This window comes from Salminus brasiliensis, chromosome 18 (assembly GCF_030463535.1).
Source record: "Salminus brasiliensis chromosome 18, fSalBra1.hap2, whole genome shotgun sequence".
NCBI lineage: Eukaryota > Metazoa > Chordata > Actinopteri > Characiformes > Bryconidae > Salminus > Salminus brasiliensis.
Genome location: NC_132895.1, coordinates 26,643,178 through 26,660,413, shown reverse-complemented (window position 1 = coordinate 26,660,413; position 17,236 = coordinate 26,643,178). Strand labels below are relative to the sequence as shown.

At 38.8% G+C, this 17,236-nt stretch overlaps 1 protein-coding gene across 5 annotated transcripts in view; it reads left to right on the top strand.

Annotated features, from left to right (window-relative positions):
- The window catches only part of dacha (dachshund a), a 115,296-nt gene extending 102,613 nt beyond the window's left edge, over positions 1-12,683 (top strand). For 2 of the 5 annotated variants that reach the window (XM_072662107.1, XM_072662105.1), the window contains 5 exons: positions 2,754-2,899; positions 3,995-4,142; positions 5,834-5,980; positions 7,377-7,442; positions 11,257-12,683. In XM_072662107.1, coding sequence (XP_072518208.1) covers positions 2,754-2,899; positions 3,995-4,142; positions 5,834-5,980; positions 7,377-7,442; positions 11,257-11,294 — 545 coding nt within the window. In that variant the 3' untranslated portion in view covers positions 11,295-12,683. Of the gene's footprint in view, positions 1-2,753; positions 2,901-3,986; positions 4,153-5,833; positions 5,981-7,376; positions 7,443-11,256 lie in introns of those variants that run through there. The other 3 variants (XM_072662106.1, XM_072662104.1, XR_011977827.1) reach the window with 2 other exon arrangements.
- The last annotated feature ends 4,553 nt before the right edge of the window (positions 12,684-17,236 follow it).

Here is a 17,236-nt window from a genome sequence, read left to right as displayed (position 1 = left end):
AATACATCACAATTACATCACAATGTAATGTGATGCAATAAATGTAATAAACATCTGAAATTTGTTGATGATTTTGAATAATGCTTGCTAAAAATAGCCACCAAAGCATTGGAAACAGTAAACTAAAGCAGCTGAAGAGAATTTCATTTTTACACATTTCTTGGTAACTTACAATTGTTATAATATGTTTTTGTATATATCTCTACATATGACTCTGCTGCTGGTTCATCTTATGTATTTCCTTGGAGCTTATTTGGTAGGTGCTAACCACTACATAGCGGGAACACCCCACAAGACATGCTTTTTTGGAGATGCTTTGACCCAGTCATCTAGCCATCATAATTTGGTCTTTGTCAAAATGGCTTAGATCCTTACACTCGCTTATTTTTCCTGCTTCGAACTCATCTTATCTCATCTCTGCTTCGAACTCAACTTTAGGAACCGACCCACACCAGCAAGTATGTTTCCACCAAAATAGGCTCCACCCTAAGAACCTGACATTTGACATTCTCTTCCAGTTCTCACTATCATCAGTGTTATTCTGCTCTGTGCTCATTTTACTTTGCTATTTATTCTTTCCTTTTTTCAGCAGAGAGTTTTGCAGTGTTCACAATAGTGGTGGCAGCACATTCCTTTTGTTGAGACCAGAAGGAAAAGCTTTTTCCATATTGTCTTTATTTTTAGGGGGTAGGGCAAATAAAAGGGTTCAATCGCTGAATAATTGATACAGTGCATACGGTGGACTAAAAGAAAAAAGCACTTCCCCTCATTTTGTTAGTTTATTTATTTATCTGTTTGCAAGCTTTGTACTCTTGGCTTGGGGTGTTTAAAGCATGTGTGTGTATGAGCATGTGTTTCTTATGGTCTGAGGAAAATGTACTTTAAAAGATGACATTTCACAGTCTGCATTTTTAAGGGAAAAAAGAACAACCTCAATTTTCAATTGAGCCTTTTTAGGTGACATATCTAAGAGGTTTTATGTGGAAGGCCAGGTGCTGCATGTACACACAGCCTTAAAACAGATGCTGTATCGTCTGGTTGTACTCTGACTCACCAACACACATACAAGTACTCATATTACTATTTTTCTGGGGACCAAATGGCTGCATTTTTAGTCTTTTTTTGTCTCAGTAGCTTTCGTAATGGAAAGCAGAATGTCTCTATTACATTGAATTTTTGTACCCTTAACTTGGGAACCTCGCATGGAGGGTAAAACAAGACTACACGCACACACATACACACACTATCATTACTCGTGCACATTATGGTGAGGGCAGACAGAACGGGGGCACTTTGTAAATGTCACAGGCCGAGGGCTCTTCCCGCTCTCGGCCGGACAGAATAAAATGAATTGAAGTGTGCGCTATCAGCAGTTGCAGCAAGATAAATCTGTCGTTTAAATGGGACTCACAATTAGGTGTGCAGGGGCCAGCGGGAGGCCAGGGCTTTTAAGTGTACCCTGCCATTAACCTCCTTTCTGTCAGCTAACTGGACCTGGGATTTGTAGTTTCTCACTTTGCGAGGGATGGTGTGAGTCAAGCAGGTGGTATATAGAATAGAACTACAACCTGCAATAGTGGTGATATTTGAACCAGTCATTAACAAAGGCTTTTGCTGGACTCTTGTAGTTAAGGGCAAAAAAATGTGCTTGCAGACAGACACAGTCACATAACGCACACAGATCAGCCTTGAGCTCTTAAACATTTTGGTGGTCGTCACCTCGAAAATCTTAACAGTTCACCTCACACCTCTGTCCCTCCAGTGTTCCTCTTTAGTTTCACCCCTTTTCTCACCCTATTCCTATTCCTAATTCTGTCTATCTCTCTCTTTTCCAACCCTATTCTTTTTCACACTCTTTCTACATGACCTTGATCTACTCTCCACTTTCAAGCAGCACTGAAAACTTAATCACACACTGTCAGGCCATTCCTAGAGGTGGAGGGAGAAGAATTCTCTCTCTCTCTCTCTCTCTCTCTCTCTCTCTCTCTCTTGCCCCCTCTTCTTCTGACCCCCCCCTACCCCCCTTTCTACTTTAATGCCCTTTGCAGTGGTGAGAGACGGAGAAAATTTATGGCTACGGGGACAGGTGGGGGTATGAACAATGGACCGGGCGGAGAGCGGGGTTATGTGGCGGGGAAATCGATGTGACCCGTGATACACTGTCATCACAACTCCCCCCAAAGCCCCCTCCCAGCCCAACCTGCCCCGTCCTATTTGTCTTATCCAGGGAGGCCCGGATGGCCCGTGTCAGCACAGCGGCACGCACAGGCCCCAGCCAGATTAGCAGGGGTGAATCATGGCTCCTCCATCTCCCTTGTTCGCTTTCTTTTTTTTTCCCCAATTCTTTAAATCCACTATTGAGTCTGTCTGGCATTCATGCTGGGGGGTGGGAGGTGCTAGTATGTGTGTGTGTCTTTTTGTTTTGTGTGCTAAACACTGGGAAAAAATAGCACTTGATCTCACTTGATTTATCTTCTTTCTCTGCTGTAAAACATTGTTGAAAATGTGTGTTAGAAAATATATATAGATTTCTCTCACAGACTAAACACACTGTGAGGTGTATGACCATAAACATAACCATACAATCTAAATAGGATTATGAATGTCATTTTTAAATTGACTTGGTTCTTGCCTAAATGTTATTTTTGATACTAAAAAAGGAAATATCTCATAACTTCTTTTCATTCGAGTCATGCTAATCATGTAATAACATCTGTATTACATAACTCTGCTTTGTGTGTGACTTTTCTCAGATGAGGCTCAGCTGGCATTGCCCATGCTAAAACCAGGTTTTGAAAAGCTTCCTCTGGGCACTCAGACTCTTCCTCCAGGCTTCCCTGCTCCATTCCTCTTTGCAGACGGCCTCTCCTCGGTGGAGACATTGCTCACCAATATCCAGGTACAGCTATGCTGTGTATATGTGTCATTGCATCCTGTAGTTAATGATTGTGACTGTGTTTTTTCTAGTCCATAGTATGAACTAAAGATCAATATGTATTTTGTACCTTGTGTACAGTGTGTCTACATGGAATACCTTATTTTATTGTTTTGGTTGTTATTGGTTTTAAATAAAAAAAATCAGATGAGGTTAAGGTGCACACTTTTGGTCACATTTGGTGTTCTGGCATGTTTGTATTTGGCAGTATCTAATCTTTTAGGTCTCTGGATAATAGCATCTGTCTAAAGTCCATAAGTGTTACCTTAGTAGTCACAATACCCATGATTGGTTCCACAGTCGTCATTTTCAGTGTTCACCCTTCAAATATATTGCACATATTATTTGCAGATAAATTGAATAACATTCATATTATTGTTAGTGGAGTTGTAGTAAAATGGTAATTACAGCTGATAATATTATTTCTATTTTTAGCTTGTGCTGGAGCATGTTCTGAAGTTTGTAATCGCCATTGTCGTGAAATTTCCTACTTCGAGACCCCACAGAGGCTGTCCACTCAGCATTGATGACTATAATGTACCGATGTGAATTCTGACCGAAAAACAATTTTTTGATATGATATATTTCAGTTGGTCACACAGTGTTTAATTTAATATTAGGTCACATGCAAAGTTGTAGCTAGGGGGTTTTACTTAGCAGTCTTTAGCTTTTACTGTGATTGCTGTGCAACCATTGGGTAATAATTTAGACTGCCAATTAATCCCCCTCAAATAATCCCCCCAACACCAGTGAGGATGGACTAGCACAAGCCGCCTCCAAAGCGTCCGCAGTCAAGTTGCTCATTTTAAAAATTCTTCTCCCTCTTCCTCCCTCCCTATTATGCCATCATGCCATAAAAATCAAAATCTATTTAAAAGTTAGTAATAGCAATCTATGTCTACTAAATCATATTTCTTTATATATATATATATATATATATATATATATACTAATTATTTGTTTTGTTTTATATATATTAATTATTTGAACAATCTGTTAGTATGTCTCTGTATATTAAAGTGGTCTGTTGGTCTGTACTGGGTTATGTTGGCGGTGCAGGGCCTGCTGAAAGTGGCAGTGGATAATGCCCGTGTGCAGGAAAAGCAAGTCCAGCAAGAGAGGAAAGAACTGAAGATGGAGCTGTACAGAGAGAGAGAGATGAGGGAGAGCCTGGAGAGACAGCTCACCTCTGAGCTACACAGCCGAGGTACAAGCAAGTAAATCCGGGTGTTTTATCTAAAATCATTTGTTAAATTGGGCTAATTTCAATGTTAAATGTTTTTATGTATTTTATTTTATTTATATCATCAAAACTTTTTTGAAAACAAAAGCATATAATAATAATAATGTCCAGGGGAAAGTGTCAAGAGTGAATGGTTACCTGTATTTTTTCTTATTGGCATACATGTAAATGCTGAAAGCTACAGTGCACGTAATGCAGTTTATTATAATTACAGACAAACAAATCCTGCATCTCAGTCCTAATTTAAACCACAATATTTTCTTCCACTCCATACTTGCAGCTATAAATTAGACAAAATGCCACATTAATATCTCCATTAATAAATGACAAAAAAGCATTTTAATGATATCCACTGAATTAAATTATTATTCTTAAACTATTATTATTATAACAATTGTTAAACGATGAGTGTACACTGACAATAGAACATCTCCATACCATACATTCAGGCAGTTGGATTTACCACCGAGTCAACTGCTGCCACCCACGCCAAGAAAATAATGCAATTAGCCGGCAGCATAACAACTCCAACAATATGTACAAACACTTCAATAATTTATTAGCCATGGCTGTTAATGCCATGTGTGTTATTCAAATGCAGCTCCTAATGGTGCAGGAAATGAAAGATTTGTCGAATCAAACGCAAGTAATTAGAGGTGTGAGGAAGAATGGATGGTGGCAAAAGACAGATACAAAGCTATGAGAGTGTGTGTGCTTCTACTTGTGGGGGGCCCAGACTAAGTGTATTTCAAAGAGCTGTTAATTGCTGTGAATGCGTATACACACAAACACTTTTACACATGTTTGAAAATAAAAAAAAAAAACAAAAGTGTCAGCATTGCTGTCAGGTGGGTGCACCTGTTCTTGAATCAGCATGCATTTAATATCAGAAAGAGTTGAGCAAATGCTTATTATGTGTGATCCTTATTATTGAGAAACAGCTAAACTGTAGTTCAGAACAGCAGTACAACCTTTCACAAGCCTTGAAAATGAAAAGAAATCAGTCTGGGGAGTTGGAATAGTATAAATATGTTCTCAGGTTACTGCAATAATATAAAACCTCATGTAAAAGTAAAAGTAACTAACCAAAATGTAACTTTTGCAAGACTTTAGTAGAATACAGCTTTAGTACAAAAACTTTTTAAAGTAACTTCCACTTTACTTAATTGCAACTTATTACAAATTTGATTGTCAGACCTTTGTTCTAGGTTTACATTTCAAAATTCTTAAGTTTAATGGATTTAAACTTTGTTATTCACATAGTTTCTCCAAACTAGCACAGAAAAGTCAAAAACCTTACTAACAATCCATGGAAGTCAGTGAAAAAAATTTGGTTTTGATATTTGTTTATCTGTTTATGGCCCAGCATGCAAAAAAGTTTTTATTTTGCTACACTAAAAAGGGCACTTGTAAGAAATTAAGATGTAAAAGAACCATGACGATGAAGACATCTTTATCCCACATGATTCACAAGGTTGTTTGTGTGGATGCAAGATGTTGTGTTGGTGTTAATGAGCACTTTCAAGCTTCCAGGTGTGAATTTCCAAAATGTGTGGGCGTCTGCTTCAGTTAAATCATTAAACGTCATAGCGAGGCACATCTGTGTGTTCGTGGTAATTCACACTTTATGTCCTCTCTGTTTCTCCCTCCCTCAGCCACCATCCAGAAGCGTCTGAAGAAGGAGAAGAAGGCAAAGAGGAAACTCCAGGAGGCTCTAGAGTTTGAGTCGAAGAGAAGAGAGCAGGTTGAGCAGGCCCTGAAACAGGCCACCTCCCCTGAGAGCCTCCGCATGGGTCTCAATGGTGTGTTATCTTTCACACCTCTCTCTCTCTCTCTCTCTCTCTCTCTCTCTCTCTCTCTTTCTCTCTCTCTCTCTCTCTCTCTTTCTCTTCCTCTCTCTCTCACATTCATTTCCCAGAGTTTTCTACTTCCAGTACTGTATCCTCTTCTCTACATAAATGACCTCTCCTCTCCCCTAATCTCCAGTCTAATCCATTGTTCCAGCCTCTCAGGACATGTTTCCAGCTTTATTTCCATTTCTCTTTCTTTTTCTCTTTCTCATATTTCCTTATCAATGCTGATATTGGTATTTCCGTATTAGCCACAACTATTAGCAATGCATTAGCATGTATCATTAGAAGAGGAAATGGGTTCTGATGCTTATCATAAATGCTTTAAATGCAAGGGCTAAACTGTTGTAATCGCTCGTTGTTTTGATTTCACTTATTTAATTGTAATATCTTAGCAGAAGCGGAATGCAAAGGGGGGGAAAGACGTAGGGCCCGTGAATGCATGTGAACATCTGCAAGCATTTTTCAGAATGCAGGGGCAATTATTGGCCAAGGCTGATTAAACGAGAATTCATTAAGAGAAATATGCCTTTTGTCTGTGCCTTTCATCTGAGTGTGGGGAGGGGGTTAGAGGAGCAGAGTGCTGTGTGTTACAGAGAGCATCTGTTGTTTTGTCACATCTGTACTTAGACAAAATGGTTTCTCTTCACCTGCCTGCAAGACACAAACTGTGTAAGCAGATATTTTTTTTCATAGTCTAGACTGATGTTTTCACAGTCTGGAATAACCTGATGTTGAGTGTAGTAATACTCATCACATTTTTACATTTATAGTCTTTGTCAGACACTCATTTAAAGTGATTTACAGTTGAATCATGTTTTATACATAGAGAAATGTTGAGTTAGTGTCTTGCATAGGAACTGTTTTTGTTTTACTGTGGTGTGCTTGCCCACCTGGGGAATCAAACTCCAGTCTATGGCATTACCCACTGGGCTATACCAGCTCTGTCTGTGTTAGTGTCCCTGATGGAAAAGGGCACATTCTTATGCAGTGCATGAAACGTTCCTTAACTTTATAGTTAAGGTTTGTTATGTGTGTAAGAGATGACTTTTAGCATAAAGGAAAACTAGAACAGAGTATGAGATTGTCAGTTAGTAATAAGGCCAAGCTTTATTAGGTTTTCATGTCTATTTTTAAGAAAACAGACTCATGGTTACTGGCACAATTTTATTGTTTAGCCCTAAATTGTGGACTGTTTGTGTCTATAATTTAGGAGCACTGTATGTTTTTTTAATCACAAAATTCTCTCAGATTTTTAATAGTTCCCTGTGATTTGTTGGATGATGATGTGATTAGTTGGCTGAGGATTAGAAACATCTAACGTTGTGCTTATGTTGGTTGATTATAGAAAAAGTGATACCAGAAGTGGAGCCTGAGCACAATGGCAGTCAGCAGGAGAACTCGGCCGTACAAGGTGAGACTGAAATTTATGCCTGTGTGTAATTTGTGAACGTGTTTGAACTATGAACATTAGCACCCTGCCTGTATCCCAAATGTCAAAAAGCCATCACTTCTATCAGATTTTCTTCCACATCCTAATGCCAAGAGAGTACGGTAAGAGTAAAAATAGGTCTAAGGAGGGAGGATGTACAGATCCATGTGCAGCACACATGGTCAGCTTCACTGGCTTGGTAGGGGCCACGGATAGGGTTGAGTTGCCTCCATCTTCTGTGCTACAATCACAAACACAGCGTAGGCACTCCCCTTCTTCAAATCTCGCCTCATGTCTTCTCAGGCCTCTTTCAGAAAAAAGATTACAAACTCATGTTGTGTGTTTCGTGCTTCCATTTTCTGTGAGTGCTGTTTGTGTTTAAGAAGTACCCCACCCCCAACTCACATTTTCATACTTACCTTGACTGCATCTAAGTGCCATTCCAATCTAAGAACCTCTAAAATCTGGCTCAAGTTGTCTTTGATAAATGGAACCTATTATCAACATGTCTAAAGACCCTCAGTCGTAGATCTAATGTGGGGCTGGAAGAAGGTAAATAAATACATATGCCTACAGAACACATTGTGGAAACAGGCTGTGAAGTGTTGGGCTGAAACGTGTGTCTGGGGTTGTCATGGACTGTGATTTTTTCTTCCCCCACCTCATAACCAGTTTCACAGTCTGCAAAAAGAGAAAATAGAGACATCCATTTATCTTCCGGTTCTGACAGCAGAATTACAAAAGCAGAATGCTGAAGTCATGGAGTACCCTTCACATTGTGTTTCCTTTATCTTCTGTGTGGCTCCAGGATTCATTTTTATAGTCAAACAGGATGTCATGCATCCTCGTTGTGAGTTTTGCAGTTGAATTTCAGACTAAGAACACTCTAAATCTGCAACCCCTCTCATGTTTCCCAAAACTCTCACCAGAACAAACGTACAAAATCAGAAGATCAAACACATACATCTTCAGGCCAAGAAACATCTTTATTGCATAATTCTATGGGAAAAATATACATTTGCTCTTACTCTGATCCTAGTTGCTCACAGTTTTTCTGAGAGAAAGGAAAACTTTAGTGCAGTCTTGAGAATACAAACCTGGAGATTTTCGGGCGCTTCAGCCTTATTAGTTTTCCTCCCTCATTTAATAACGTATTCTTGTCCAGAGCTTTTGAGAGGAAAAGCGGAACTCTTGCTTGACTCTTGCTCATTCTTGACCTTTAGTGCGAGGAACAGTACAGAGCTGATCATGCCCCATAATGCTAAAGGCCAACATGAGGCCCAAGTCAAATACCTCGCTACGGGTTTGTAATCACTTGGTCACACTGCTAAGCTGTTGCGTTTCTTTCACTCCTCACATAACACCACATTGTGTATGAGTACAAGGCATCACGTCACATTCGGTAACCTCTTTTTTTCAACCATGACACCCCTGCAAAGAAAGTCTGAACAGGAGTGTACCACAGCTGTTTGACTGCTTCTGTTATTTTTTACTTTCTTGGCAATTTTCTTGTTTAAGGTTATCCTAAATTAGCAGTTAGTTATGTGTTTTGTTTGTCAAATTCAGGTAAGAGAACTTGCAGGTAAGATGCCTGTTGGGGGGACAGGGACGTCAAGACTACTGAACCCATTTTATCAAGTGCACAATCTGTCTCTTTAAACCAGATGTTTTACAAATATACCATAAAGTCCAAAAGATCTAGATCACTAGATGAGTGAGAGGAACCACTTCTAGAGTTTGTGTATGAAGTCCGCTGTTTGACCTCCCCCCCTCCCAACTCTCCTGCCCCCCTGCCCACGCCTCGCCACATTTATCCATTACGCCCAGCAAAAATCTAATTAGCTCGCGCTTCACTCCCAAGTCGGACTTCACAGTTTTGCAAGCTTAGCACTGACAACTGATTTCATTAGGTTTGATTGTCCTTGCAGAGAGCCCGTTCAGCGAGCTAAAAGCTTTTTACGCTTTCTCAGGTTCCAGGCCGGTGTTGGCCCATTACGCCGGCCCATGCCTTTTCTGATTAATCAAGACAAGCAGCGCGAACAGCAAAGTGCTGAACACAAAAGAAGGTGACATCACTTTACAAGCCGATTAAAAGAAGTGCGGAGCAGAAGGAGCGAGATGGGTGGTGGAGGGGAGAGGTGAGAAGGAAAAGTAATTAAGGAGGCAGACCAGGAGTGTAGAGAGAGTATCTTGAGACAGTTGCTGTATCTTCAGATCTTGCCATCAGAAATCCCACCTGTTTGTCCAAATACTGTTGCTTGTCTCCAACTTTGGCAATTATGCACTTGCAAATGGTCCTGAAAACTACAAATGACCTACTGTGGTTCCAAACACACTGGATGTACATGCACCAAATGAGACCCTTGGGTACCCTTCATATCCAAATTGTTGCAGCCCACTAATTGGCAGCAAAGGAATAAATATGGGGATGAAAAATCAAGCTCCAACATAACAGGTTAGTTTGCATTAGAACCAGAAAAAAATGGCTGCAGGAATAAAGTAATATGAAACATGGGGTCAGTAGGTGTGGGTAGTGTCCCTAAGGAGGACCACCCTCTTTCCCCCACAAGCCTATTTACAACATCTGACGTGGGGGAGGGTTGCAGGAAATAGGAAGTAGATCGCGCCTGTAGTTGCAGGTGGAATATCTATCCACAATGCATATGAGGTTATATGCTGAACAAACTTTCTCAATTTAAATTAGCATTATAGAAACATATACATTATGCATTGTTTTGTATGCATGTGTTTGTATATTGTTTGTACTGACTAACATTTCAATCAGAGTAACTTGGTCCATCTGTCATATAACAGTATAGCTGCATTTTTATCCTGCTCTGTTAGATCAAGTCTAAGGCGGATGATCTGTTGGATTCTATGTCCCCTGGGTGCTGCATTTCTATGGCAGATTTAGCCTGCTGTCATCCATAGGGCTCAATTAATTACACTTCAGGATATTACAACTCATATTTCACAGCACAATAAAACACATCCTGGGTGCCCATGTCTGAGCAAATCTATTAGTCTACTGGCTAGTGCTGGCAGGCCTTTGTGTGGCATTCATACCTTGCGAATGACATAATAGGAAATTCAAATATGACATTTACACAGTACACATTGCTCCATTTTCCAGCAATACAAAACACATAAAGGTGTATATGGTGTATCAAAACGAAACTATTTGTTGTATACACCATTTTTTTATTGATGGAAGTGACTGGTTTCTGAGGGATTACATACGTACCCACTCTACATCTTATTGTCCCTATCTCTCCATTTCTTAAGTGCAGCTTTGTTTACATTGTGAATATATATTAGCATATCTGTTGCTGCTTGCTGTGTTGAACAGGTAAAAACACTTCAGTCCTAATGAACGGTTTCTTTTGCAGCAGTGGAGGAGCACATTATGATTAACATGCCAGTGCAGTGCTCACACCTCTTACCAGCCAGCTGTCTTTTTTCTGATCTGGTGCTTCATGTCAGCAGCTAATACAAAATGATTCATTCTCTTAACTGGCTTCCTTGAGAATGCTGGTGTTGTACAATTTGTCAAGCAGCTTGTGCCCTGTCCATCAAAGAAAAGAGACCTTCATAGGGCCACTGCTGACCAGATATTATTTGTGTGATGCATCAGCTCAGCACTATGTTTTTAAAATACTGGGAGAGATTTAAAGACTGTGTTTGTGTTCATATGGGATTTTGACTATTTTAATGCAACTTTCAAAACTTGCTTTCTGTGCAGTTATTTGTACAGATGAACTAATACATGTGATTGTGTTCTCTCTTTGTTGTCCAGAGAACAGACCATATTCCAAGCCTCCCATCATGTACTGAGATGGATGTCCAGCTTCTCCTGACCTCCATCCCCACCTATCGATGGATGCTTCACCCCACTGACAAACTCTTTGCTTGGGGTATTGTGGAGAGGGGTTGTGGGGATTTTATGGAGGCACAGCGGTAATGGTGATGACCACAGATCACCTGAAACTAGTGTACAGGACTCAACTGTGTGTGCGTGCGCTGCGGTGCAGTGTGATTGCGGTATTCGCAGTGTACCACTTGTTGTCAACCGCCCACCACACTACAGCACCTTGTAAAAAAAGTTCTCTTTCCCTATGTTTTTCAACTACATCTACATTTTACCCCCTTTTTGAGACTGAAACAACAAAGTGTTTTGTTTTTCTGGATGAACATACACCTTCCGGTCAATCTTCCACCTCCTTCGAAGCACCCTGCTGCACCCTCATCTGTGCTTTTTTTCCTTCTGTTAGCCAAGTATTATTATTATTATTATTATTGCTTTCAGTTGACTCCATGTGCAGCAGTGATTCTGTACAGCACAAAAGTCTTGATGAGGCTCTAGAGGATGTGTCCACAAAATGCTTGAAAATAATAAATGATATGATCTAACTGAACATGCATAAGGTAACAACTCCAAGACCAGCAAGCTTCTCCTTTTGAATAGTGTCTATATTTGCTGTTTTTATTGTGAAACACTTTTTTTTATTTTTTGTATTTTTAGCAAATGTAGAAATGTCATCCTTTCCTTCTCAACGTGTTTATTATTCTATTGTTTATTTTGCTGTTTGTTTTTTTTATCATATTTTAATCAGCCTTGATGAGCGGATGTTTGTGATGTCAAAACATATTTTGTGTTTGCCCCCCTAACAATGGTCTATGAATCACTCCTTGATGAGTTAAAAAGTAAAAAAAAAGTGTTAAGTTGTTGTTCATATAAATACAGTATTACTGTAAACTCCCACACCTTCTGTTTTTACCTTTGTTTATGAAGACTTGTAAAAATGCTTTAGCGTTTGCTACTATAATGTCGTTATAAAGTGGATAAATTTTTAGTGATGAAAGAAAACATACAACATAAAGTATCCCTTATGCACATCTGATGCAAGCATGCTTGTAGATACAACAATGATGACAAATGACACTAACTGTTTAAAAATGAAAAGGTTGCCTCTTCTAATCTATTTTTGAAAGGTTTTGGGAAGTCCATTCACAACCACAATGTGGTACCAATGTGGTATCACAACCACAAATCTGGCAGCTATCAATAACTTGTTTTGAAATGATGACAACCACATATCACAGCCCTGCACATACAGTGACAAATAAAACATCCCTATGGACATCATCTTGGTAGATTTTGGATTTGTTTTTTGTTTTTGTTTGTTTGTTTGTTTTTTAATAATAAATTTGATCTTGGAAGCATTCTTTTTGCTATTTTTTCAGTACACATTATCTACATTTATGTGAACCAATAAATTTTTGGCTATGCAAAATGTAAAAATATATAACAATATTACACTCTGTGGTCAGAGTCTGAATTGTAATGGCTGTTGAAATGTAATAAGGCTGAGATGAATCATTTCCACACCATTACACCACCTCCACCAGTCTGGATTGTTAATACAAAGCTGGTTGCATCTATGGATTCATGATGTTGGCATCAAATTCTTACCCTACCATCTGTGTGCCTCAGCAGAAATTTAGATTCAGACCAGACAACATTTTTCCAAACTTCAGCTGTTGAGTTTTGTGAGCTCGTACCCATTGCAGCCTCAGCTTTCTGTTCTTGACTGACAGAGGTAGAACATGACATGGTCTTCTGCTGTTGTAACTCATCCACCTTAAGGTGTAATATACTGGTGTTCTGAGCTTCCTTTCTGATTCACTACAGTGGTAAAGAGGGGTGTTTCTTCATGCATTTAATGTCATGTTTTGCCCATGCCTCATTTTCTACATTACTATACAATGTCATTTCCAACATTTTAAATTGAGTAAATTATCAGTAATTATGTTTTTGAAAGAGTGTTTCATGTAGAATATGTGAACGTATTTAGACTTTAGTTAAGTGCTCGTTAATTAATGAACATTTTTAGTTAACAGAGTTACAAAGCTTCACATTTCTACATATATAGGTAAAGAAATAATCATTCACAAAAAAAAAAAAAAAAAACAATTTCCAGTAAACCAGCAGGGTTGTACAGAGTTGCAACATAGTATAAACCAAGTTAATGAAAATGTACAAACAGAATGATGATTTAGAATTAGACCATAATTTTGGCCATGTTAATATTACGTTTTTTTATATATTTGTATATAAATTTGCTTAACTTAGTTTCAGTACAGTGGCTTTGCTAACTTTAACTAATGTCAAATTCATTATATTCAAACCATTGTAAATAACATCTGTAAAATGATATTCCCAGTTTCTTAGTTTAACATTTATTTTGTTATAATAGCTACAGGAGCACAAAAAGCTGGCATTTTCTTCTATTTTAATTGGGTCAGAAAACCAGTGATGGGTCATGAGACGCAATATAGCATCTACTGTACACATTAACCAGAGCTCAATTTTAGGGGTTCTGATGTTAGCCAGCGATGTAACCGCAGCTTAAATTAATTTATGCTAACCACATCACCCATTCACTGTGAACTTACCTGAAACAACATTTTCCGCTGTTCACCGGTTGATGCTGATGCTGCCTGATGCTGACTACCCTTGAAAAACATCCATGGTTTCCTATCTACTTACTAGCAAGATTGCTCACTGAGAAAGATTTGAATTGTTAAATTAACATTTCAAAAACATATTCAATAAATTGAATAGTTTGTAACTTTTGTAACATTGCTGACAACACACAACACAACTCTCATGACAGGACAGATCCGATATTTCCCCAGAACTTTTGGGGCAAGGATTTTGCCTGTCCAGTCAGAGATAGTGAGAGGAAGTTATTTTTTAAAACTTTATGTGAAAAAGATCTGGGGCTTTTGAGAAAACATCTGGGGTTTGAGACCTATAATCCACCTGGTGTTGGCCCACACCTGCATAGTTTAATGCACTGCACATCTGCTGACATTGCAGAAATGACTAGGTGTACAGGTCTTCCTACTAAAGTGCTTGGTGAAGGTATTTGACTGGTGCAAATGTAAATGTCCCACAAATGACAGACCTCAATCTAATAGAATAAAAATAAATATTAGTAAGTTATTGTAAGTTAAAATTGTGAACAACAGGTCTAGTGGGCCTACATCAGGGCAAGAACATCAAAAATTCTCCATAGGCCTAGATAAAGCCATGACGGTTAAGATCAATCACAAGTATAAACAGGACATTACAATTAAAGTAGTTTAAAATTTTTTGGTAGAGATGAGAGATAATACACAGACTGGAAGATTGTATAAAAATGCACATTTTGTGGAAAAAAATTAAATACAATACTCACATACGCAAACTCCATCAGACATACTTCATTCATTTAATCTCAAATAAAAAGTGGGACATCAAACATTATACAGATTGACTGTCTAACCAATAACAAAAAGTATCGAAAGAAAACATTTACAGGCGTAGTCATTAAGACCAACAGTAGCCACAGTATTATTCCACAAATCCAAAGCTCTGTAAAGACTAATCAATGCATAGATCCATCTCCCACTGAGAGAATTGTTGTGTCCTTTCTAACTGGACACATAGGCAAGTCCAACTAATAGCAGAGATGCAGAAAACCCATGATTTAGGCAGCTACTACATAGGCAGTGTTGCAGTTGATAAACTGTCCGATATACCTTTTCCATGTATGGAAATGCGTAAACTCATTATCTAAAATTACAAACTTTGACTAAACTGTCAAGCTAAACAATATCCTCATTAAACAACATTCAATCTCAGTATCTTTTTTTCCATAGGCTTCCACAGAGTTAATAAGCCTCTTTTTTTACAGTCATATATGTAATTCTGCCAAATTCAGCCTGGAGCTTCATAGTTTCACTAGTTTTGCAAAAACTTGAGCTATTCCCCCTCACCTGCAGCCGAGGAACTGACCTAATTAGACACATCCTATCTGGCTCCCTGTAGCCATTCATAAACAGCCCCCGAGACTACCCATATTTCCCAGAGTGACTGCTGAACCTCGTCTGATGTCCATGCCTGTACAGACTTCTGGGGTGCTGAGGAAAAATACTGGGCCCTCTCTTCTAAATCCTGAAGTAGTTCCATGTTAAAACAAGAGGATCCGCTTTTGCACTTCAATTAGAGATGAATCGTTTGATCTAGTCTTGATTAGCCCTCTTCTCACTTAGCAGCTTTATGTAGTCAAACTAATTTTTGGAGGGTTAGGGGTTGGATGAGACAATTGCTGCAACGGACTATTTGATCAGTGAAATGTAAAAAAACAAAACAATTTGCATGTGTTTCATTAAAAAACATTGAATTTGATTACAGCTAACAAGAGGAGAGGAATCAAAGGGGTCGGTGAGGGAAGGATGGAAGCCAGGAGGGAAGGATGCAAGCTGTGGAGTTGTGACCTTGACATTAAAGCCAGGTGTGGCTTTCGTCTGCCTTTCTTCCCTTTTGCTCTTTTTCTCAAGGCATAATCTATAACAGCAGATCCACATCAATTAAGAATATTTACTTGGAGATGAAATATGTGCTGTGCCCAGAATCAATGGCTCCTAACCTCTTTGGAGTGGAGTTGTTTGGACAGATTATGCCACCGTTGCCCTAAAAAAAAATAATAATAAAAAATAAAGGACTCAATACACAACGCTGGAGGACAGCATTCTCTCAGGATTTAAGGCAGGGACATCTGTCAGCCAGGGTTTTGCATGGCAATTGCTCTGGATGTAGTGCAACATTTTTTTTTGTCATCCTTTTTCACAAAAACATGTCTAGCACCTTATTACTATCCTGCCTGTATCATGTAGCTGCTATTGAACAAACACACGTAAAATGAAAGGCAAAAAAAAAACACAACCACAACCGCTAATTGTTCTGTAAGCCTGAATATTTCACTGGAAAAAAAAAAAAAAAAAAAAAAAAAAAAAAAAAGCAGGTAAATAAATGCTGTGTTGAGGGAGTTAAAAAGCTTACTTAAGCGTCTGTCCACTAAGGTGCCATTATCTGAAGGCTTAAAAAAAAATTTAAAAAAAAAATAATAAATAAATAAATAAATTTCACTCTTAAAGATAATGATGGCAAGTTATAGTTCTGGGTGTGGGTGATTGAGACAGAGTGTCTAAGAATTTTACATTTGTATGTACAGACATTTTAGCATTTACATTTTCAAAGTAGTAATGATTAGTCAGGTCAGTGCAAGTCCTATTATCCCCAAGTTGACATTTGTCAAGGTTAAATTTCTTCATCAAATAATTTGACTAGATTTTTTGTTTAAATATTTACTTTTTACTATATAATATTTACACACATGGACAAAATTGTTGGTACCCCTCGGCTAATGAAAGAAAAACCCACAATGGTCACAGAAATAACTTGAATCTGACAAAAGTGTTATGACTGGCTAGGTCTGACAGTGACTGGGGAACACTCGCAGGGACAGTGCAACGCAAGATTTTAATAAACAAAACGGGATAAACAAACCAGAAGCGGCAGCAAAGTACTGGGTAAAACTGGTAACAGAAAACAAACACGTGACGAAGCAAACGGGGCAAAACAATAACACTAGAAACTAAGAACGCTGGCAGTTCCAGTAAAAAGAAAGTGAATAACGAAAACTGCGCTCGTCAGGCGCAACTAAACTTACACGATGTAGACCCGAAGCTTAGGGATCAGTCGCCTTACCCTCAAGGCGACTCAGAAGCAAACAGAGCAGTAGTACACTCATGAACCGTGCTAACGTGATGGACTCTCAGACGTCCTCGTGAAGACGTAATTACACTAGATTACTTAGACAGACGCCAACACTCCAGATCGGCTCAGAAAACCGCAAAATCTCGGCAACGGGAAGTTCGCGTTCGCT